General features: G+C 40.7%; 1 protein-coding gene across 1 annotated transcript in view; it reads right to left on the bottom strand.

Moving 5' to 3' along the window:
- Window positions 1-2,266: 2,266 nt before the first annotated feature.
- The window catches only part of pds5a (PDS5 cohesin associated factor A), a 28,748-nt gene continuing 6,307 nt past the window's right edge, over window positions 2,267-24,707 (bottom strand). The window contains exons 3-32 of the mRNA XM_085356991.1: window positions 17,797-18,000; window positions 15,657-15,743; window positions 15,246-15,343; window positions 14,847-14,973; window positions 14,670-14,750; window positions 14,389-14,529; window positions 12,268-12,383; window positions 10,863-10,957; window positions 10,600-10,745; window positions 10,128-10,279; window positions 9,422-9,535; window positions 8,973-9,054; window positions 8,831-8,879; window positions 7,873-8,012; window positions 7,428-7,543; window positions 6,819-6,924; window positions 6,547-6,707; window positions 6,205-6,328; window positions 5,903-6,061; window positions 5,691-5,759; window positions 5,425-5,561; window positions 5,165-5,288; window positions 4,859-5,063; window positions 4,239-4,353; window positions 3,914-4,046; window positions 3,547-3,666; window positions 3,099-3,161; window positions 2,791-2,939; window positions 2,619-2,706; window positions 2,267-2,539 (exon numbers count right to left, since the gene is read on the bottom strand). Coding sequence (XP_085213117.1) covers window positions 2,267-2,539; window positions 2,619-2,706; window positions 2,791-2,939; window positions 3,099-3,161; window positions 3,547-3,666; window positions 3,914-4,046; window positions 4,239-4,353; window positions 4,859-5,063; window positions 5,165-5,288; window positions 5,425-5,561; window positions 5,691-5,759; window positions 5,903-6,061; window positions 6,205-6,328; window positions 6,547-6,707; window positions 6,819-6,924; window positions 7,428-7,543; window positions 7,873-8,012; window positions 8,831-8,879; window positions 8,973-9,054; window positions 9,422-9,535; window positions 10,128-10,279; window positions 10,600-10,745; window positions 10,863-10,957; window positions 12,268-12,383; window positions 14,389-14,529; window positions 14,670-14,750; window positions 14,847-14,973; window positions 15,246-15,343; window positions 15,657-15,743; window positions 17,797-18,000 — 3,774 coding nt within the window. The remainder of the gene's footprint in view (window positions 2,540-2,618; window positions 2,707-2,790; window positions 2,940-3,098; window positions 3,162-3,546; window positions 3,667-3,913; window positions 4,047-4,238; window positions 4,354-4,858; window positions 5,064-5,164; window positions 5,289-5,424; window positions 5,562-5,690; window positions 5,760-5,902; window positions 6,062-6,204; window positions 6,329-6,546; window positions 6,708-6,818; window positions 6,925-7,427; window positions 7,544-7,872; window positions 8,013-8,830; window positions 8,880-8,972; window positions 9,055-9,421; window positions 9,536-10,127; window positions 10,280-10,599; window positions 10,746-10,862; window positions 10,958-12,267; window positions 12,384-14,388; window positions 14,530-14,669; window positions 14,751-14,846; window positions 14,974-15,245; window positions 15,344-15,656; window positions 15,744-17,796; window positions 18,001-24,707) is intronic.

Here is a 24,707-nt window from a genome sequence, read left to right as displayed (position 1 = left end):
GCTGGGAGCACAGTATCCAGAAATGCTTGACCGCTTAATTTTGTCCATTTACACGCACTGGAAATAAATCAAAAGGCCTTTAAAAGCATTACTGGTGTCACTTGAGAAGCACCTGCAAGTTTCTAACTGGCCTTGTGATGCTATAAACAAGCAAAAGCACCTAAACATACCAAAGTTAGAAACCTAAACTTACCAAAGTGTATAAAATTTTGGTGCCGGTACGTCTGTTAAACGCATCAGGTGTTCCCATATTTAAGCCAACTGCTGCAAAGATTTTAACTGTTTTCACTTAGATATTCAAAAAGTTTTCAGTGGAAAGTTACACAGGCATATTTACAAAATATAACTGTGTAAAAAACCGATGAGAAAAAAAAAAAAAAAAAAAATACTGTGCAACTCAGACACAAAGAGGAAGAGGTCAAGAGACGTACAGTAGGATTTTCCCAGGGGATTTAATAAGCAACAATCATAACCAGATTAAATCGGCTGTAAAATATCCATCCTGTTTTTTCTTAAAAATGGCTCCACAAAAGAAGCAAAGAGCAACAAACACAAAGGAAAAAAATAACATGATTCTGAGTAAGACCTACATACAATGAGCTTCAAATCATGACTACAAGGTAAAACCTTCTAGAGTGTGTGTGTGTTTGTGTGTGTGCCTGTGTGTGTGTTTTAAGAAAGGTCCATAATGTATCCAGGAAAGCTGTAAGAGTCAGAGGAGCTTGTACGCAGGGTTGGGAGGATATAAGGAAGAGTCTGGCCCAGTCTCTACAGTCTTGGTTTCACCTTCAGTGGTTTCCTCTTTACCTGAAAGACGAAGTTTTGAGTCAGTGTCGGCGCAATCATCATCATCATCATCATCATCATCAACGTAACATGTACACAAATCCTTAGATAATATTTAGGTTGTTCCTTTAAATCAGGGATCTCCCCAAGAGTTCATCAACTTGTACAAACATCTGTAAAAACTAAAAGGTCAATTCTGAGCAACATCTCAGTAGTGATCACTTTGTAATGCAGGTTGCCCCTAAAACCTGTAGGAACAGTAATCACTTTCAGACCACAGGAATATTTTCATTACCCCAGAGGAGGGTTTTTAAAGCTCCTACATCAGAGTAGGCACTCTCTGCACCGACAGACTGTACGGTGGCGTCACATTAGTGACTCCTTTGCAAAAATCAAAACTGCCATTTTGAAAGCCAGTGATGAGGGATATAGCTACACAAAGAACCCCATAAACCAACAAAAACAAAAACAGGTATACCATCACTTCCACATCCTCCATTGTTGTGTTCATGTCACACACAAATTATGTCACAGGACTTTCAGATAATGGAAAATGACCAAAACCGAGGGAGATAGACTTAAGCCAAGTAGGTATTGGTGGAAAAGGGCTGCAAATGGACATTTTAAGTATAAAGTTGCCGTTCATTTTGCTAGGTACACATGCTCAGTTTCTCATAAACTCAAATCTCTTATCAGTCAATCACTTGTTAGCAACTCAGTCCATTTAGGGAATGCAGACATGGTCACCACAACCTGCTAAGGTTTAAAGTGAGCATCAAAAAGTGGAAGAGAGGTGATTCAAGGGATTCAACATGGTATGGTCCATGGTATGAGTATTTTAGAAGCTGCTGATCTACTGGGATTTACAGGGAATGATCCCAGAAAATATCCAGCGAACAAAAGTTCTCTGGGAGAAAATACTTTGTTGATGCCAGAGGTCAGAGGGGAATAACCAGAAGGCTGTGAGCTGACAGGAAGGCAGCAATAACTGTGCATACCTCATTACAACCAAGGTATGCAGACGAGCATCTCTAAACACACAAGTTTGACTTTAAAGCAGATGGTGTATAGCAGGAGAAGACCACACCGGGTGCCACTCCTGTGAGCCAAGAACAGAAAACTGAGGCTGCAGATCACACATGTCACCAATACTGGACAGCACAAAACTGAGGCTTAATTTCTGCTGCCACACTGGGAAGGTCGGGGTCAGAATTTGGTGTAAATACCATGAAAGTATCTATCTTGGCTTGTATTATGTTTCAGGCTGCTGGTGGTGGTGTAATCATGTGGGGAGTACTTTCTTGTAGCACTCTGGGCTCCTTAGTACACACAGAGCATTATAGCACCCTCTGATGGCTGCTTCCAGCAGGGTCAAGGGCCATGTCACAAAGCTTAATGAAAATGAGTTCACTGTACTCAAATGGCCTCCACGATCACCAGATCTGAATCCAGCAAACCACGTTCCTCTCATTCTCAGACCTCACCTCTGCAGGTCAATCTGTCTCTTTGTCCCTTCGTCATTCTGCTGCTGCTGTTTTGACATCTTGATGTTGATTGACTCTGCAGACGGGTTCGAGTTGGGGTCAGCTGCCCTTTTCCTGCCTCTGCTGGTTCCACCCCCCACTGGTGCCGCTCCTCCCTCTTTGTCAGCTGCTACTGGAGCAGCAGCAGCTGATTTAGGCGGGCGACCACGTCGTTTGACAGGCGACGCTTCTGTCCCGGCATCGGGAGCTGCTTTCTGACTGGGCTCGACCTGGGAAACGGCAATAAGAGTTCAGTTGAGTAAAATCAGTGCTTAAACGCAGGAATGTGTAGTTCCCACGTGAGATTACCTTCTTCACCTCTTCAGCCTTGATGACTGGGTTCTCATTGTTTTCCTGTGCTCTGCTCTCTGATGACTCAATGGTAGAGCTGCTGTTACTGCGAGACGCAGAGAGTGTCAGTGATACCGGAAACTTTATGTCTAAGAGCGAGCGCCTGTAGCATCTGTGTCTGCGTGCTTACCTGTTCTTGTTGATTGTTGAGCTCAGAGGAGAGGAGTTGGTGCTGGTGTTACTGGTTGTGTCTGAAGCTGTGGTGGTCTTGGTGAAGATCCTCCTCCCTGGTACCGTTAGAGGCTTGTTCACTGCTCCTAACACAGGAGCTGGTTTGGGCTACATAGTGAAAGAGAATTCAGCTTTCTGTGCTCAGAATAACATGGAAAAAATTTTAAACCTCTTAGCTCCACATCATGACTCAAATTTAGAGTTTACTGGCAAACTGTGGGTAACAAGCCTAATGTAACGTAACAAGCCTCGGTGTCGTGCATTTACCTTTCCAGTGAGCAGCATTTGTCTCATTTCTGCCGTCAAATACTCTTTATCGTTTTTGAAGTCCTGTTGAAAGAAATTAAAAACAAGACAACTGATCACCGTAAACCCAAAACATAAATAAGGTCATGATTTAGATTCCTAACTGCACATCAGCACAATTTCCCAGCTCTATACCAGCATGAATCACTTTCCATCCCCAGAGTCAAACAGCTCGATTAGCTGAGATGACCAAATGTGTCCAACCCTAACCATTTTCCTGTGTGTGTGTGTGAGACACATATCTTTGTGGGGACCAAAAATTGGAAGTTTACTATGCTTGTGGGGACAAACAGCCTTTATGGTGAGAAAATAAGGGCTGTTCCCCTGAATTTGAAGACTCAAAATGTGGTTTTAGTGTCAGGGTTACAATTAGGTTACAGTTAGGAAAACGCTAAGGTGTGTGTGTGACCTTGTCCTGTATGAGGAAGAACTTGGAGGGTAAGACAGGCTCTTTCGGACAATCCAGGTGACACGCAGTGCTCTTGTTGGCGATCACGAAGAGAGCGACGTCACAGACAATGTACAGTTTCTGTAATCACAACATGAAAGAAAGCCATTCAGTTGCCCGATTGCTAAACACACTGTCTGCCCAATAATGCAGAATCCAAAGATTTTACTTTGTAATTTTAAAGAACAGGAATGACTCAAATTTATAGTTTACTGGCAAACTGTAAATGCAATTCAAAGTATTAACTCTATTATATAAACTACACTGGATGTCCAGTCAAATGTTTTTAAATGTTAAAATGCAAAACTGCAGTAACACTATTACATACCTCGTTGGCCTTTGCATCATCAGGACACTGAGCATCCTTGGTTTGTTTGATATTTTCTACCATCTTCCTAAGAAAGGCATGACTGTTGTTCTCATTCTTGGTCATCAGCACTTCAAGCATGAACCACAGGCATCTATATATGAACAAACACACACACACACACACACACACACACACACACTATAAATATTCTTTATGCCACAGCTGTACGATCATCACTTATGTGTATTCACTGGACTTTATAATAGAACAAAAGAGCAATTTAGAAATAAGAGCATTTTTGGAAAGGCAGTCACAGCAGGAGGCTAAATCAAAACACACTCACTCTTTGATGTCTTTGAGCTGCTCATATTCATGCGGTTTTGTGAAGTCTGGGTCATGAGCCAGCAGGTGGATCATGTAAGGAACCACATACTCAGGAAGAAGAGAGACAAGTTTTTCTGAGGAGAAAGAGACAATAGCTAATTTTAATGCGTGTGAGTAACTTTCTATGTCCCCTTTTTCAATGTGGGAAAAAGAAAACGCCAGGTGAAATGTTACTTCCTGAATAAGTATCTCAATAAATCTCAGCCAACAATACTGGTACTTTTTCTGTGATGCTGTGTTTGAATTAGAAAAGCCAAACATAAAACTGTAAAATGACCTTTGGCAGGACAAAAACAAAGCTGTTCTGAATGCTGTAATAAAAACAAACCAACAAATAACCATTATCATCATGTTTCTCTCTTCTGTTTGATGCTTTTTTAATTATGCAGTGACTTAACAACATCTGACTAAAGTATTTATTCCAAAAGCTGTTTTTCCAACTGACTCAAAAGCCTAATATTAACATGACATTAGTAACAATTTGTACTACATTTGGATTAAACGATCCTCTTTCATCATCTAAACTGCCATCTAAGAAAGAGCACATTAAAAACTGATGTTTCGGTGTAGAGAACTGACCCTGAGCGAGGGGGTTTTGTTTGATGTACTCTCTGCGGACGGAGATGTTTTTGAGGAGGCACTGTCGGGCATGTGCGCGGCGCTCCTTCACCGGGTCCTTGGCGCACAGAGCGAACACAGCCAGGTATTCGAGGGGCAGCAGCAATTTCACAAGAGCCAGGTGCAACTTCTGTGCAAAGATCTGACGAACCTGGTAGCACTCGTCCTGCACGGAGGAACAAACCGCGTCAGTGGATATGAAGTTTTTTTTTTTACTTTTTCATCGATGACAGAGGCACTAAAGTCTGATATGAAGGTGAGACTTGCATTGATAACGAGGCCACACAGCTGAAACTGCTCAGGTGTGATGATTTCATGGTAACACGGCTCTTGTGCCAACTTCATAATGGCTCCACCTGCAGCCAGCCTCAGACGGGACATGTCCGATTTACTGTCAGGAGTAGGAAAAAACAACCGGTCACCTCAAAACATGAGCCAAGAAAAATTAAGGTCTCCATCCAAAGCACTCCCACACATATGACTTTTAACATCCGTCACTCAGCAAAGGGACCTCCAGCCCCAGGTACCTGATCTTCTTCTGCTCTGTGAGGTCTCCTTCGCTGACCAACATGGCTGACAACAGGCGCAGGGTGGAGTTCGCTGACTTGGATTGGTTGTTCTTCATTCCTAGTAACCAACGCACGAGCAGTTTGATGGCCTGAACCTTTGGGAACAGAAATTTAAAAAGAGAAAGATCCTTGTTATAAAGATTCTGTTTTTAAAATATAATGAGACAAAAAGTTTTGATGAAGAACCTCAAACAGACTGTATTACAACTGAAATCACCTCTTACCTTAGCAAGAACTTCCGGTGAGACTTCCTCATCAGTGGTCCACAGTTTTCCATTCTTGTTTCCTACCGACTGAAGTAACAAAGGCACAAGCCAATCAGATTTTCACTTTTTCTTTTTGTGCACGTGCGTACACACACACACACACGCACGCACGCACGCACGCACGCACGCACACACACACTTCTTGCCTACATACAGGGGTCTTCACTTACCCGGTCATTCATGAGCAAGTCCTTCACGATGAAGTTGGCAACAATGGATTTCATTGGGGAAGCAAACTGATCTGGAGCCAGCATGGAGATATGGCCCAAGGACACGAGAGGCGTGATGAGCTGCTCTGGGACGTCTGCGTTCAGACTACGTGACAGAGGCTGGAAGAAGAAACAAACGGTGTAAATACATCAATACAAAGAAAGGAAAGATGACAAAATGTTTGAATAAAGCAGCCACATATTTGATATGCAATCGAGGTGATGTAAAATCATACAATTGCTCAAGTGGAATAATTGAATACCTCAAAAATCTGTGCCAGCTGCACTTCCTTGTTGTTGAAGATGGCATGAATACAGTGAACAGCCTGCTTGGCCTGGTGAGGGGTGCCCCGCTTGGCCTTCTGATGCAAGATAGGAATCAGAGTCCTGATGGACAAACAAGAACAAGCGATTAAAGACCAACACAGCTAATTTTGTAATTTGTTTTAACCCCTAACTTAGCATCTTCAAATGTATAGTGCTGTTATTTAATGATTTACCATTGGTGAAGCACCGATAAGTGAGTATATTGAAAGTAAAGGCACATCTCTTGAAACGTAAAGACTCCTGGCGCATTTACGTCTCTGTAAATTTATGTCACTTACGATCTTATCTGCTGTAATTCCGTCTCGATCTTCTGCCCAGTGTTTCTGAAAATCTGGATGGCTGCCTCTGCAACTTTGTCATCCTCCATCTTCAAACACTGGAGCAGAGACTCGTAGGTCTCTGCCGAGTGAAATGCAGTGGGGTGGGTGAAAGACAGAACCTGGAAACAGAGAAGGAAATGTTTTCTAAGCAGCATCATACAGGTATTTTGTTCTTCTTATTATTGTGTGCTGACAATTTGATTTCAGTACACTTTGGTGACAGCATGTACCTTGAGTAGCTCCAGTCCTGAGCGGATGGCTGTATCAGGGGTAACACCTTCCTCATCATCATCAGCTGTGCCCTCAATAGACTTGTTCAACAGCTTTACCAGAGCACTAAAGTAAAAGATGAAACACAGATTATTACTACTCCTATATTAAGCAAATTTATGTCCAAATTTGATTGGTTACAGCTTCAGGAAGTAAAAAGGGTTGAGTAGAAACTGTTAGACTGCAAAGCATGAGAAGTAAAAGTCATTCAGTACATGTGTTTATTCAGAATGGTGTTTTTCCACAATGAAGAAAGGGTTAAACTTATGCCCTGCCAGAGGCCTGCAGTTACACCTTATCGCCACTAGGTGTCTCAGTGAATGAGGAAAGTCTGTCTATGGTAAAGTGTTACACAATGACAGAGACAAAGCTAGGGCATGAAGCAGTCTGAGTGAGGGGAAGAGACACACTGCTAGTCATACAACTACCTGTTTTGGAGACTATACAAAAACACACTGGTTTACTGTGATCCAGTTTACTGGAATCAGAGTTTAAACTTAAACACATGTTAACATCTTAGCTCTGTTTTGAGTCTGTTCCATCAGTGTTCACATGTGAATTTTTCTGACCTGATGGCTTCAGAGTCGATGTGAACAGGAGCAATACGCTCCAACAGGAACTTCACCATCTCCAGGAACGGGTTAGTGGGCTGTTTGGGGAACGTCAACTTCCGAGTGATTTCCCTCTGCAGAGAGTATAAACAGCATCATAACATCTTAATACTTGTCATTCTGTGCATGTTATTATGCATGCACATTCACAGCAAGTCATGTATTATTAAAACTCTGGTTAAGAGGGGAAAAAGTAAACCTAGCAGTTATTTTGCTCTCTATCACAGTTCAAGACTGAAATCTGTCACAGAAATCTGCATTTTCTTTGACTGACTGGACCTTTAATTGAAAAATAAAGTTGTTTTGGTTATTTCGTGCTTTTGGTCTGATACATTCAAACTAACAGCACTGAAATTAGGGACCAAACCATTAAAGAGAGGAGGCATCAAACATGTCATCTCACCACACAAATCTCAGCTTGTTTGCAGGAGCACGTCGGACTGATGAGCATCTCCAGCTGAACTCGGAGCTTCTCATCCTCACCGAGTACCTGATTGAACTTCTTCATGAAGTCCTGAGCTTTCCCAGCATCTGGGAGGTTCTCTGAAAACACAAGGCAGAGTTATAATAGGCGGTAAGTTATGCACCTAAAGAATTCAAGCTGACCCACTGGATTATCCATCATATACCCACAGACTGCAACAATGACACCTTGACATGAGGACTGGTGTGGCCGAGAGACAAATATTGACCCCATGATTTGTGAACAACACGCTTGGACATATTAAGCAACCATGACAACACTATTTGCATTTATTTAAAGAATAGTGATATTGTGCTATATATACACAAATACACACTGTTTCAATGGTGGATACTAGGACTAATACTGGGCCAAAGTTTCAAATAAAAAAATGCAAATAATCAGGGTAAAAAGCTCAGGTTTCAAACTGCTTTAAACACTCGTCTAGTTTCTGACAGTTTTTCTAGTCTTGGCTCTGTGTGATGTAAAAGAGAGAGCCTGTCTTTAATGTGAACACATCTCCGGCTGTGAGTAAATGGTAAATGAACTGGTTCGTATATGGTGCTTTTCTCCTTTACCTGAGCACTTTAAGCACTTTATACAACATGCATCACTCACCCATTAACACCCTAATGAAAGCATCATAGAGGAACTTGGGGTTCAGTATCTTGCCCAAGGATACAGGCTGAAGCCGCCAGTGATCAAACTACCAACCTTCCAATTAGAAGATGACCTGGTAAGCTACAGCCAGGAGGTAGGTTATTAGTGTGAGGACAAATAACCCACTTGCTGCTCAAACCGTGCTTATGAGGGGCAACCAATCAAAGAAAGACGATTTAAAGAGAAGCTGGCCTTAAAGAACAAGGACCTGTCTAGTGTTTGTGTGTATGCAACTTACTGGCAATACTCATCAACTTCCCAAACATTGCTGTGTTGTTGGCCTCAGACTAAGAGAAAGGGAGAGAGAGAAAAAGAACCAGGTTATAGTTTTAAAGAATAGGAGGAACAGGTGATCAGTGCGTGTGTTTGCATAAATGTACCACTGGCAGCTTGTGGAGGTCAAGCAGCTCCTTGACGAGGCCTCTGAGCATGTTCTGACACTTCCACATCTCATTCAGGGCCCTGAAAGCAAAAATGAATTACACCAAGAGAGAAAAAAGTATTCAGTCTTGTTATGCTTCTTTGAAGTCCACTTGTCTGCCGCCTGGGGCACATTTGTAAGTTGTGCATTGTAAAACAAATTATCTGCAGACAAGTCCACGCCGCCACAAAAAACAAAAACCAGACAGGCACACAGACATCCGCAAAGACCCTTACGGTTACCGCAAGATGATGAAATTTATGTCACACAGACTCTACGGGACGCATACATGTGTAAAGAATAATCCAGGCAGTTTTATGGTGTGTGTAATATAAAAATATACTGGTCATTTTTCATTTGTACGTATCTATGATGATTTGATGGTGTCATTAGTGTGGGTTTACTGACTTGACAGCGTTCGTGTCCAGGCAGGCATACAGGTAGTAGAGGCATTTCATCTTCTCCTCTGTATCAAGATTGTGAGGGACCATGTACTGGGCAAAGATCTTCTCAACTAATAATCTGCAGGAAAAGAAGGAAGAATTGTTTGAAAACACAGAAAAATCAATAAATCAGCTAGGGTGCAAGTTTAAAGGCCTTCTCTGCTTTAAACACTACCCAGTAGTGGACAACTAGCCTTATTCTGCAACATTAATCCAGGAGAAAAACTCATTATCAAAAACACTGTAGGAAAACAGTTCCTTTAAAACACATCAGTCCTCTTAGCCTGCAGCAAAGACCTGGTGCTGTAAAGTGGTGCACTGAATTGGTCTGTCAGCCTCATTTCTGATTACCGGAGTTGCTGCTAAGGCTGGTCTGCAGGTCACAAGGTACAAATGCTCAAATATTTCACCTCAGTCCTCCTAACACAATTATCAATTAATTGAATCTAAAACTTATCCGCACTGTTTCTTTTCCTAAAAATGAAAAACAAAATAACTTCAGTACTTTTACTTTTTTGCCCTCGCAGATTCGCTTTTGCCTTTTAAAATGCAAATGAAATATAAACAAAACAAACAATAGAAAATAAAAAGTAAACCTCTTGGGTTTTGTGAATTTGATTCTTAGCAGCAGTAAATCATTAGTCCAATTTGTAAAGCCTGCATGTTCTCACTTGTCGTCGATGCTGTTCTGGTAGTAGATGTGCAGCAGTTTGTCTTTGATCCAGCTGATCTTTTGGGCAGACTCTTTTCCAGCCTCGTGGTGCAGACAGTATTTCTTGTAAAGCTGAGCCAGGCCCATCATGGCCTCCTTACGCACACGCCACTGCAGCAAGAGGGAGGAAAAGGGAAGAGAAAAAGATTAAAGATGAAAAAAATGTAATTAAGATTTTGGAAGTACATTATATTATTTCTTGTTTGATAAAGAAATTATGTTGCATTCAGGGAAATTTCATCTCTTTTATGAACACTGTTATATGTTATACATAATTCACTTCATAAGGTCAATAACTACTGATGATGGCACTAAAATTACACTATTGTTGCCATGACAACGTTAAGTGACAAGCCAATAAACCCACACGTCACTAGTTCTAATGTAACACATCCCCGTTACAATATCTGTACTACAAATATTTATCTTACCCTCTTGTCTAAGGTCCTTTCCCGTACAAAGCCTAACAGCTGGTCATTGACCAAGTTGAGGTCTTTTTTCCCAGCATTAATGATGGTGACGATGACATCATGACGAATGGCTTCCTCTGGGTCGTGGGAACGCACCTTCAAATACTCTGAGGGAATAAAGAATAATAAAGATAAGCAAGAATATTTCTGTTAAATCAAGATGAAAAACAGCAGGTTAAGACTGAAAGTGGAAAAACTCCCAAACACAAAAAAACAAAGCAAACCTGTCAGGTCTTTTGCCAAGTCTGGGTGGTTCATGAGGCAGTGGCTGGCAAACTTTACACACTCTAGCCTGACTGGTACATGGATGTCATTGAACCTGGAAACCAAAATACAGTTACACATAATTAATTTAATTAGGCATTAAACTTTGTAGGTAAAAGAAAAAGTGCCTCAGTAAAACTTAGTAAATAAGACTGATGAGGCCTACACTGTTTCCCCACACAGACTTTACATAGACAGGTCTCACAGGCACCAAAGAATAATTGGCCACTTATTTTAAGCATTTCTTTTCTTCTTTAAGTTTTTACACAGAAAACGCCCTCTCTGCAATAAAAGTACTAGAGGAAAATCCCCTCGCTATTATTTTTAAAGGTTAGTCACTGCTTATTAGTGAGCCTGTGCCCTTCCTGCCTTGTGTTTTCTCTGCTGTCTGACTCACTGGCCAAGTTGCTCTTGTGGTGGTCCTCACTATCGTTCGGTTAGATCACCAAAGATGACTACGTCCTGCTTGATGTGCTTCAACCCCACAGTCTTGGACTTACTGCAAGCTCAAACTAGAACGTTGGGTTACTTAATTCCTGGTTCTTTGATAACAGAGTCAGGTGTTTCACTGTGGGAATCGCCTTGGTGTGACCAACTACGGAAGTCACGATTCCCATAGTGAAACACAGAGCGAAGTTAGAAAAAGAATCTTTATTCAGCTGCCTCTAAATAGAGAGCTGAGTCCACCTCCTTACAGGACTCCTTAAATGAAGGGATCTTTGTTCTGCTCTGGACAGCTGCTGTAACCAGAACCAGGTAGAGCATTTTTGCATTCACCGCAACACCAAACGACCCAAGATTGGAGAGCAGAACAAGGACTTTCCATTACCGGGTGAAGTCCACTGAGTGTGGGAAACATTTGCTGTCCTTTGACCTTAATTATTATACTTCAAAATTAACTACCAAAACATGTGGCTTGCATACACACATGCACAGATAACCCCATCACCCCAACCCTCACCTGTCAACACCATGAATAGGATCCAAATCTGTAGGAAACCCAACTAGCAGGACAAATCTGTACACATTTTACTGATAGGTGAGCTGAGGTCACACTTTACACTGTTCACCAATTCTCCATTAATCTGAGCTCTTTTTGGAGCCAGGAAACTTTCCCTTTTCCCCCATTGTGCTAAATGGATAGACCAGTTCCCAACTAAAACACTACAGATCCAATTTATAGATAAATCATAAGATGATGGAAGTAAATTCACTTCTCTCTACATAACTTCTCCTTAACTAATATAATTGTAATAAAAATTACATTTTTGCAATAATGCCATCTCTTTACACGTTTCTGTGTCTCTCGTGACTGAATCGAGGCAGCTTAAAACATTACTTCATGTCTGTGTTGACGTCACCCACCGTCCTAGGAAGCACTGCCACAGCGGTCTGTTCTGCGAGGCCAGCTCAGAGTCTTTGGCCCCGAACAACTTTGCCAGCAACCGTACAACAGCAAGACGCTCCTCACCATCATTGCTCTGCAAACACAACACACACACACACACTTATTTTTAATACCGGCTGCAGCTTTTATCTTGAAGCTGTTATTAATACTGTTCATATCTTGTGCTCAGACCCATTTCACATACTGCTGCACACACAGAGCAGCGCGTGTGTTTCAGCCACTCCCTTGAAGACAGTTTTATTTTAAAGTATGAATTTTTTTTCCCCACTTGTTGGTCACTCATTCTAACAGTATCTACAGAAACGGCTCAGTTATGACGGCAGACTCAATACAGAGGTGGCTTACTGTGATGGTGTAAAGGTACTGGGCACTCAAAGAGTCATGTCATGACCAAAAACGACTTCATACAAGAAAAGCTGGTCTTCAAAAACATCTGCGTGACAAACAAAACAACTGAGCATCTAACTAAGAAAAGGAAAAGTGAATGAAAGATAACAGACGAGTCATTACTCAGTGGTGATGCAAGATGAAACCTCAGTGATGCACTGATATCTCAGCCAAGAGTGCGTTTTGGCAGATATCGCCTTGCTGACTGATATCAAACATGACGAGGTTTACTGATGTCTGTGGCTGATGTTTATCGGCTCTACCACATGACTCTTGCTCTCGCTAAATTTTCAGAGCTCATTGGATGACAAACTGAAATATATTAAAGCAGGTCATATTTTATGATGAAGATTTCTTGTTCTAAAGAACAAGATCACAGAGCAAGCGACGGAAATCAGCTTTCGCTGAAGGGTGGCTGGCCTCTCCCTTAGGGTGATGAGTTCAGTTATTTGAGACATCCACATTGAAAGGAGTCAGTTAAGGTTTAACAAGGATGCCTCCCAGGTGAGGTGTTTTGGATATGTCCCACCGGGAGGTGGCCCAGGACATGCTGGAGAGATATCTCTCAACATGTCTGGCAACATCTGTGTGTTCCCCCAGATAAACTAGAGGTGGCTGGGGAGAGGGAGGTCTGGGCTTCTCTGCTTAGGCTGATGCTCCTGCAATTTGCCCCAGATAAGCAGAAGAAAATGGATGGATGGATGATTTTTAATAATAATAATAATAATAATAATAATAATAATAATAATAATGGATTGCATTTATATAGCGCTTTTCTAGGCACCCAAAGCGCTTTACAATGCCACTATTCATTCTCTCTCGCATTCACACACTGGTGGAGGCAGCTACAGTTGTAGCCACAGCTGCCCTGGGGCAGACTGACAGAAGCGAGGCTGCCATATCGCACCATCGGCCCCTCTGGCCAACACCAGTAGGCGGTAGGTGAAGTGTCTTGCCCAAGGACACAACGACCAGGAAAGACAGAGCTGGGGATCGAACTGGCAACCTTCCAGTTACAAGATGAGCTTCCCAACCCCCTGAACCACGGACGCCCACCACGGACGATTTTTAAGGAAAATGAACAGGATAAAATAAAGGTACCAGCTGCCAAATTGTGAACATAAGTACTCCCAAAGAGAGTCACAAATGGCTGCATTGATATGTAAAATTGCTGAACTCACAACGGTCAGTAAGAGAGAAAAGGTTTATGCAAAGAAATACTTTAATATTATTTATTTCATGCCTCCTTATGTGTTCTGAAAACCAGGTTTAATGAAATTATCGATATTTTCATATGAAGATTCTGCCACGTTATATTAGAGGAAGCAAACAAAGCCTTGGCCACTAGCCTCAAGCAGAACTGAGTGGCCAACAGAGGTCTGTAAGCTCACTTCTTTCTAAATCTAATTCAAACCATTAGCCTGCACTCCTCAAGGGACATGAAGGTAATGAATTACATTCTGCACAGGCCCCTTCTGGAGCCAGAAAAAGATTTATGCTACTTAAAAAACAAAAACAAATCTCATTAAGATGAATCTAGATTAGTCAAATACAGTCCTCCGCTTTTCCTTTAACCTTCAGTAAGTTGACAACCCATTAAACACCAACACCACAAAGGTTAAATAATATTAAAAATGCATACTGTTAATCAACAACAGGGTTAAAGTCTGTTTTGTGATTGTTGTCTTCACCTTAAGCTTGAACTCCAGCTGTGGCATGACAGAGGTAAGCAGCATAGGATCAATGGCAAACAGTTCCTGGATGAGGTCAAAGACGTGCTCTGATAAATCGCTGACTGATGACTTGCCCATCACTAAAACCTGATTGAAGAACTAAAGATGAAAAATAAAACACTGCATTAGATTAAAAAAAACAAAATGTTAGAGACACTGAAATTTAAACGAACCAAATACAAGGGAGAAGGTGCAAGTAAAACATTAAAATATGCAACTGAGTGCAGGACGCTACGCACATTTGCAATACATGTCTCGATGGTCTGGACAGTCCTCTTCAGCAGAGTCTTAGCAAGATCATATGCTTGCTTGTTCAGATTCTGTTCCAAAGAAGGTGAAAAATGAAAATTAAATCCGGTGAAGTGTATTATTCTTTTGATTTTATATTGTACATTGCTATGTTATTTGCTGTTTACCTTGTGTGCAGGGATGAGATTAATGAGGATGGTGTCCAGCAGCTCCTGTGTGACACCATCTCCCTCCATGATGATAGAACTCATCAGATCCAACATGTGCATCTGTACCTTGTGGTTATGGCTGTTACTATGAAGGAAGAAAGACAGAAATCCTTTCAGTGTAAAAACAGGAGGACTAATTAAACAAACAAAAATAAAAACAATAATAATGATCATCAAAAACTAACTATAAACAATTGATACAGTGTTTATTATAATCCCATTTAGTAGTAAAATCTAAAAGCATACATGTCTTTATGCTAAAATAAATCACATCTATCGGTTTTCCTTCAAGTTACATATTTTAAACTCTGGTGTAAAAAGAGTTTGACAGACTCGAGCAATAACAAAAGTCTTTACTTGATAACAGAGAAGAGTGTTTTGAAAAGCTGGATGAAGATCTCATTGCAGTCCTCCAGCTCAAAGCAAATGTTGTACGACTTCACCCAAGCCAGGTTCTATAGAAAACAACAAAGCCATAAATGTTACTGTTTTTTTTTAGCAGTTAATACTATTACCACGTACTTTACCTTGAACTAAAATCCATGAACACACTGACTGTGTATGGTTAAAAGCTTATGATACTATCAAATATTTACTATTAAATATGACAACGCAAAGTAACATATCCTGCTATTTCAGTAGCTGGAAACAGAGAATGGAAATTTTCCATGAAAACAGATTAAATTATTAATTACTTTTTTTTTTTGTTAGTCACCCAAACTGTTTTAGCTCCAAACATAAACAGTGATCTCTCCTTTAGCACCTTACCTCCAGCAGGTAGAAGTATCGGTTAAACTGAGGACTCTTGGTGTCTTCTAGTCCCTTTAACTGTCTAGTGATGAAGAGGAAGATGTCCTAGGGAATTTTGGGAAATTGAGTTAGTGCTGTTGAGTACACACAAGTTTCACAGTAGTAGTGACAAAGGTGATCAATGGAGGGCTTGCAACCAATATTCACTTGAGGTGTGCATCATGGTAAAATAACTTTGCCGTGGTTTTGAATGAAAGAACTAGACGTCAACGCTGTAATCTTGCTGCAAATTCAACCATGCCATTAATTCACAACTCAATTTTGTTTACTTTTGATTAGAGCTGGGCGATAGAACGATAACGATATGTATCGCGATATAACTTTTACTCGATAGAGAAATTAAGCTATCGCGATAGACTTCGCCGCTCTGGTCAGCCAATCCAAACTAAGTAGCGCAGAGCCGAACCAATCACAGCCGCAGCGTCACGTCGCGTGACTTGTTACGTACAGCACAAGTGCCAAGCCGCACGTGTGTTTGTTTGGGAAGCAGGCAGTGGGTAATGGAGCCAGCGCGTAATGGAGGAAATGAGTGTGCCGACTAGAAAAATCAACCGAGCGTGACCGAAGAGAAAACAGATGACGGTTCCAATGCCGGAGAGATTGTCGAACGGAAGAGCCATAGAAGTTCTGTAGTGTGAAGGTATTTCGGCTATTTCAAGTCTGACAAAAAACAGAGTAGCGTGCACTGTAAATTGTGCCGAAAGCAAGTCTGGAAATACAATAAACTGGTGCATGCGTCACACTGTGCGCCACGTTATTGTTTCGGTGAAATGAATTTCTACAATACTGTTACTGTTAATTCTACTCTCTGCAGTGTTTAAATGCTTAAATATACACAGTTACTGTCCGTCCACACATACGACTCGGTTCTGCTTCTATGCCCCAGCTTTGTTTACTTTTTCCCACCGAGGCTTCTAGACTTCTGATTGGCCAACATTTCTGCACGGTTAGGAATCTAGCGCCACCTGCTGCTTTGGCATGTTCATAGCAGCGTTTTCCTTCATTTCTGCCTTTATGTGTGGACGGGATTATTTTTTAAAACGAAAACGGAAAATCTCCGTTTTCAAAAACACCCGTGTACGTGTGGACGTAGCCTCAGTCTCTGACTGGAAGCGCTAATTCGTCATTCGGCTTTTGTCAGACTAAAGTAACTGTTAAAACTGTTTGAAAAGCTAAGCTATACAACAAGGAGAGATTGAGAATTTCCTTTTAGTTCTCAGTTTATTTGATACTGACAAAAGTTAGTTTTGTCTGTTCTTCTGTAAAACAAACTAAGATTTATTTTTAGAATTAATATTTTGTTTCTAAGTGGAATTGACAATTTAGTCTGTTTCGTTTGTTCTATTTTGAAACTTAAACGCTTTAGCGGCTGCCTTTTGTGTAGTTTGCAATATTTGCCTTTATTTATCTGAAAAAGTCTCATGTTCCTTAAGTACATCTACCCTGTTGAACTTATTATGGGAAATAAATATTTAAATCAAAACAAGCTGCTGATTATTTCACATTTTACTTGTGAGCAACGGCACATTTAAATCTTACAAATATAGTTATTTGGCTTATATCGTGATAGATATCGTTATCGCCTGAAATGAAAAAAACATATCGTGATATGAAAAAATCTCATATCGCCCAGCTCTACTTTTGATGTAAAATGATATTAATGGACTCAATAAGATCTGAGCACATTTTTAAAGGGGTATGCACAATTACTAAACTTAGAGATTAAGCTTTGGTCCCTCACTAGTAAGGGCAATGTGTAACCGCATGTGGTGCAGGTGTTAACCCATCAGGAAAGAAAGCCACTGACGCTAACAGTTTTAACATTAGCCACACCCCGGCAAACCAATATGACCCTGCGTGTGTGCATGAGATCACAGTAGACGCACATTTCAGGGTCATTTTGGTTCACCATAAACTAGCAATCAAACACACTCAACTATTAGCCAGGAAACAGGCCAATAAGTGAACAAAAGTCAATATTTTGATTTAGTCCATAAATTTGATGACAGCTGTCATTTCAACTTGTCTAATCATCAAAAATCTGGACTACTATAAGACTCCCTTGAAGACAGTGTTCAGTCCAAGGTTGGTATCTAACCTTGAGTTTATCATGGGAGGTATAGGGAGCCTCAGGGGCATAGATCCTGAAGATATCAGCCAGGCAGCAGGCCACTAGTAGCCGAACATCTTTATTGGGGTTCCTAAGGAAGAACTCTGATGCAAGGTGGAGTGCCAGGCCGAGGTATTGCTGCTTTTCCTCTTCTGAGTCTTGATCCATGTCCATGTATGTCTTCACCACCATCTGTTAAACAGAGAGACAAGGGTGGAGGTTGAAATGGTGGATGCATGCATTTAAAAAAAATAAAGCAAGTGGAATATTTCAATGTTTCAATACAAAATACAAAATATAGTTGCTTGTGTTTCCAGTGTTTTTGTCATAGAAAAAAAAGGTATGTAAAAAGTATGAGGTGAGCTACATCTTACCCAAACCTTCTACTACAGACCTTCTGGCTAACAGCAACATCTCTAAGCCAATGGGGAATGCGCCCTAAGAAGTTCTACAAAAATTGCTGAATGGCCTTTACATACAATGCAATTGTAATGTAATTAATCCCCTTAATAGAAAAGCAGTCTCACCAAAACATCCACCAGAGAGAGCAGACAGGTTACTTTTCATCTGTATGACATAAGACAGGTACTGCCATGAGAGGCACACGTTTTCCTTATCCATTTATGAGTTTCTCCTCTACAAACATTTGCAATGTACTTTGTGATGTATGGCTGACCACTAGACCAGCTACACCTGCAAATGAACAACAACTCCACTGTCTTGGATTGCAGCTGATAAAGGTAGTCATTGTTTTGCTCTGGAGCCCAACAAAGCCGAGCTCCAAGACGGTGACCCTGGACTACATCTAACCCAGAGATGATGTCTTCTTTAGCAAAGCAGCTGGATAATAATATGGACCACCACATCAGCAACCTGCTCAGCAGGCTAGCAAATATAGAAATTGGGACGGGCTTTAAAACAAGAAAGACCAAATTATTGATGCACGGCATCATTATCTTCGAACATTTAAGGAAACAGAGGTACCAATGACAAGAGGTACCAATGCTGTGGGTTATAAAGAGTTAAATGACTAATATAAAAAGACAACTTGAGAAAGTGGCAGCTTTCCAGCACTCATCGGTGTTGATGTTGTCGTTGCCCTTTGGATTATAACACAACACAAACATAAACTTCAGTTGAGGACCTTTTTATTTCTCAGTAAAATGAAACACTGGCTTCTCAAGCTTATCTTCACACCAGTCTTATCAATCCAATGACTTTTTACAGCTACGATATCTCTCTTTAAGCTGCTGCTTCCTCTGTGCGTGAGTGTTTATGTGTATGAGAGCCAGCTGAAGCATAGCAGTAGAGCTCAATAACCAGCCAGCAGGGGTGGGGGATGGGCCAAGAGCTCCAGCAGACTGCAGAGCACCACAATTACTCTTACAGACAGACACACACATACACACCTTTCACTCCTACACACACTCGCACATGCACCCCAAGCTTCTCTACTCTCTGTTGAAACACTCGCTACTCAGAGCTGAGGCCCTCCACGCTAAATGTGTGGGACTGTTTACTTGCATTTCTGCAACCTAAATATAACAAAATCTCTAGTTCAGTGATAAAATGTAAGTGACGCATTTTCAAATAACTGCTAAACCAAGTTCTTGACTCTTGAATCTACAACTGCTAAACGTCAGGCGAAAATTAGGCTGAAGTCCTTTCAGCTCAAAACCTTTCTGTGTATATACAAAGGCAGCTATTAATGAAGCTTTACCTACCTTAATTTTAACAGTCACAGGTCTTTAATCAGGTGCATCATCAATCAAATCTGATACGGACGTTTGCTCTCTTTACTACAAATTAAACATCTACCATCTGTGCTGTTCCAGTTTTTCCTCATTATTTTCAATCAAGAATGCTCTGAGTAGTGTGTGTCCTTGTTATGATTAAGCCACAACTTTATCCTCTAACATGTTTATTTCAACTCCTTCCTCTTAAGAGTCTGTTTGGAGAACAAATGCATAGTGAGGGCCTTGTAGTGTAGTGTTACTGCGGACTATTCGTCATGATTACAACAAAACTAAAGGCACGTGGACATTTACAGAGGTTCACTTTGACCACCTAAAGCATACAGACCCAAGTGGGCTATGGATGCCTTAAGTATAACACTGATGTAACAAGTACAAAGAGGACAGTAGAAACAGTGAAGCCAGGTCAAGTACAATGTTTTACTCAAATCATCCAAGACCACAAGTTCTACTCTTGTGCAAATCTAATGTGTAAAACACCAGCCAGAGTTCATTATCAAACTAACTAATCAAAAAGTCCAAGAGCCACATTTATAGCCACTCCCATTCATTGCACGTCAGCATGTTGGTTATGAATTTCTACAGACAAAAAACAGAAGCTTTCTCTAAATAGACTAATGGCTACTTTTGAAGCAGCCTGAGACAGTAGCCACCTCCACATATAGAGATGACTGACAAGAGCTCAGAGTAGTTTTCACACATGAACTCCTTACAATGAGAACCAGGTCTGTCCTTTCTCACATGCAGTACACAACAGGAAGTAGTCCACTTCAGACGCATTTTGACAACTGGAAATATTCTGTGTGGTTTGACAGGGCTGAGTGCAGCAGGAAGATACGTCACCCACTTTGAATAGATCTAACTGTTACTTGCACTGTGCTCACATGGGCTCATTTGTGGGAAGATCGCAGGTTAAAGACCGTTTAATGTCCAAACCAACTGCGCCAAACGTGTTCTCGCACGTCCCTCTGTTGGGTAACAATTAGAAACCCACAGAGCAGCGCATGTGTAAAGACATTTAGTGTCTAACGACACAACTTTTTAAATTTTATTCACATTTTACTCTTGTCTGTAGTGAGACTGTTGATTTTAACTGGTAACAAGTGCTGAAAATCTTCATGTTGGTGCTTTAGAAGTAAAATTTGGTTATAGTTTTATTTTTATAGTTACATTTTAAGGCCGATGGAATATTTTAATTAAGAAAACGCTTTTTAGAATTGGAAAAAACAACCAATAAGACATATTAAGGCGTGATGAATTTTTTATCTGCCTAGTAATTGCACCTCAAGTGTACCAAACATCACAGCTGCAACTTCAAAATCCAAGTCCTCCAAAACACTCTGTTTATGTGCTCAGCAGTTGACAAGTTGTCTTGTCAGATGCAGCTTGACAAGACTGTTTGCATGAAATTGCAGCAAGCAGCTGGTCACCTAGAGGTTGAACTTTCAACCACCTTAACCTCTAGTCTCCAAGTAATCAATTCGGACTGACTGCAATTACTCTGAGACAGACGAAGGCAAAGGTTTGCAAGTGTTTCTCATCCAGTTTATGAAGATTGTCAACAACCAGCTGTATTCTGGTTATGTCTCTATATAAACGCAAGAGCAAGATACTCTTATGACGCTTCGAGCGACGCCATTGACCAGCCAATCACTGGCATGCTATCTGTCAACGTCACATTTTTGGATTACCTTGGACCACTTTGAACCCTGGCAGAGTAGGTACTAAAAAAGGACCTGTACCAGGCACTAGGGCTGCCACAATTAGTCGACTAGTCACGATTACGTCGACTATTAAAATCGTTGACGACTAATTTAATAGTCGACGCGTCGTTTGACGCTTTGTAAGATTCCAAAAGACGCAGGAATAAGTAGTAGAATTTAAGAGTGTAATAACGGACTGAAACAGAAGATGGCAGCACTGCATGTACAAGGATGCCAGCTGCCGTTAAACCCCGAAGAAGAAGCTGTGTCCCAGAATTCATAGCACGGCCCAGCTCAGTTTCCAACGATGGTGGCAGCTAGTTAGTTTTAATATTACTCCTATTTATTCTTTCTGAGTCAAATATCTGCTCAGTTTATCAAGACACCACATATTTTCAAAAGCGCTCCGACGTTTTCGGAGATGTCTGTTACGAGCCAGTGAGACCACCGGACTCCCGGCAAACCGTTTTCAAACCCACCGCCGTCTTTCGCTACTCAGGTTAAATATGATATATATATATATATATATATATATATATATATATATATATATATATATATATATATAAGTCACTTAGATAACTTAAAAATGTTATTGTTTGGCTTTTTTTAGTATTTTATTTGTTCCTGATTAAATCGGTTTGGCTGAGATTAAAGTTATAGTTTTTACACAGCTGAATAAACGTCAAGCAGATTAAACTTCACCGAAACAATCTGCAAATGTCATTAAAATTTAATAAACTCTCATGTTGTCTTTATTTTTAGTTAGCACATACCTTAAACACTTAAAGCTGTAAGCTAATGATCGTTAATAAGAGCAGATGCATGCTGGTGCATAGGGTTGGGCCATATTATACCGTTCACGGTAATACCGGTATAATGTTAGGCAACGATAGGAAAATGAAATATCGCAATAGAATATGAGTAAAACGCGCATGCGCAGTGCCTTTGTTTTCATACGCACATGGCCGATTGTTGAGTGAAACAAATGAACCAGAATTGGTTTGTAAAAATGGTGCAACTTCAGTGATGTGGAACTGGTTTGGTGTTTGTCCGTCAGATACATGACAAAGCACATTTTTTTGCAGAACATGCAAGCGGCCGTTGTTATTGTCATATTTGTCGGACTAAGATGCTCTTAAATCTGGGAGTAATCTGGGTCCTAAACCCCCTCTTCAGGTCAAACGAACACTGCAGCATCACTGAGAGTTAAAAACTGTCTAAATTCTTTCATCTTTAATAAAACGATCAGCATTGCTGCTTTACCAGGTGTAACTATGAAGTTTAACTTCCAGGCATCCATGAAAACAAAATTTATTACATTTAACGGAGTTAGAAGTTAGCAGGAAGCTAGCGGAAGTTAGCTCGCTAGTTTCGCTAGCATGTTCTGACTGAGAGACTGAGAGATTTCTGAAAAAAATCAAACGTACAGCTCTGCTATCACTTCCAACATAAATGAAGACAGGAAACTAAACAGCAGTGACGTTTGTAGGGTTACTGAAGTTGGGCTAGCTGGTATTTAATGATGTGCTACGTGATCGCTAGCAACACAGCTATGTTAGCATAATATAAACAGTGAAGCTGGAGGACGAACACTAACACTTTTCCACTTAAAAAAGTTAACGTTAAGGTTTCTGATAGTTAGAGACAAATGCAATCGCATGGCAGGATACTGTAAACGGACCAAACTTCAGTCAGAAGAACAACTGAGATAATCCATCCACAATACGAGGTTAGTCATTAATATACTGCAACAACATGGGAACAGAGCAGCTGCCAGAGAATTCAACATTAATGAATCAATGGTACAGAAGTGGAGGAAGCAAGAAGAATGAGTTTAATAAAGTTTGATTTATCTGACTGCTTTGTTTCGCTTAATGTGCCTTATAATCCTGTGCACCTTATGGTCCGAAAAATACGTACTGCACACTGCAGTTTAATGTTGCAAAGCACCTCTTTTTAACTTCAGTGGATATTATACATGGTTATGCTCAGGATATGTCAGCCCATTTCTACTGGAAATGCCTTTTGGTTAAACTTTCAGCAAGGCATTTGCATTTGCACTGTTACATTTTTATAAAGCTTTAATGTACATAAAAAACAGCTTCTTGTTTAAGTGAAAATAAATGGAAGGTTGTCTTTTTGCGCTAGTAATGTTGTGGAGTTGTATTTTGTCTCGCATCAATTATATCGTCAGTTATATCGTTATCGCAAATTTTCAAATATATATCGTGATAAATATTTTTGGCCATATCGCCCTGCTCTACTGGTGCAATAAGCTGTATGTTTTATGTCCAATGGATGCACAATCTGATTAGTCGACTAATCGCAAAAATAATTGGTGACTAATCGACTATCAAAATAATCGTTTGTGGCAGCCCTACCAGACACTATGACCTAATGAAAAACCCTGAAAGCTGAAGTGAGTCATAGTGAACCGACCCAATTAGGTAGTAATAGAAAAGAGGTTTAAGTCGCAAATGTGAAATTCTGTGCATGCAGATGGCAATAGATCTGAAGTTTTTGTCGATTTATCAAAAACAGATTACAACTGCCAACTTGACTCAATCTTGTTGTATTACTTTCTTAACACACCTAAGGGCCTTTTTATGCTAGCCAAGTCACGATTTTGACATGACATCCTGTATCGCGAGACAATCTTTGTTGTGCGTCGGTCAGTTATGCACGTTTATCAGGGCGTTTAACGCAATATTGTCTGAGTGGCAACACCGATTGTTTAGGAGAATACCGCTGTGGCTTCTTGTGCCTTAACAACGGGCATAAATGTCTGCATCTGTATGATGATGTAACAGCGCTGAGAGAAGCAACCACTGTGGAGGGACACCTAAAGTTGCTTTGAAGGCATCAACGAACTGCGAGTGATCTCAGACCTGGTCCTCATCTTTGAAGCAACCATTTCAAAGGCAACAAGTACACAAGCTCATTGCATATAGTCACAATAACTGTGGTCACGCAATGGTCTCCAACAACAGTTTTTCCTAGTGTGACTGTAGAATAAAGAAATTTTTCGCAATTAGGTCATATGCATAGCATTGCTCTTGTTTGTGTTGTTGTTAGTCTTTCAGGCAACCACAGAGAGGACTGATGTCATAACATAAATAGCTGAAGTATTAAAAACAATAAAATCTGTCCCCTGCAGCTACTTTGTGGTTTTCATGCTGCTTCTTATGCACTTGTCTCCTTCTCTGCAAACTCCATTGTTGCCCCCTTTCCTGTTCAGGTCCACTTTTTGACCAGTCACCATTCGACCTACACATAGCCCAATGGAGATGGTGCTATGTGCTGTGGTCTTTGTGAAGGACTGCACACAAGCACATCTGCATAGGTTGCACACCCAAAATCCTTCTCTCCAAGTTGCCAAATACCCAAGCAAAAAACCACAGATAAGCAGATGCTGTACACGATGCTTTTTTTAATCTTA

This window comes from Diplotaxodon limnothrissa, linkage group LG6 (genome assembly GCF_057381915.1).
Source record: "Diplotaxodon limnothrissa isolate DT_005_m linkage group LG6, D_limnothrissa_male_GT1.1, whole genome shotgun sequence".
NCBI classification, from domain to species: domain Eukaryota; kingdom Metazoa; phylum Chordata; class Actinopteri; order Cichliformes; family Cichlidae; genus Diplotaxodon; species Diplotaxodon limnothrissa.
The sequence above is the reverse complement of the archived record's forward strand: the minus strand, read 5'-3'. Positions and strand labels throughout refer to the sequence as shown.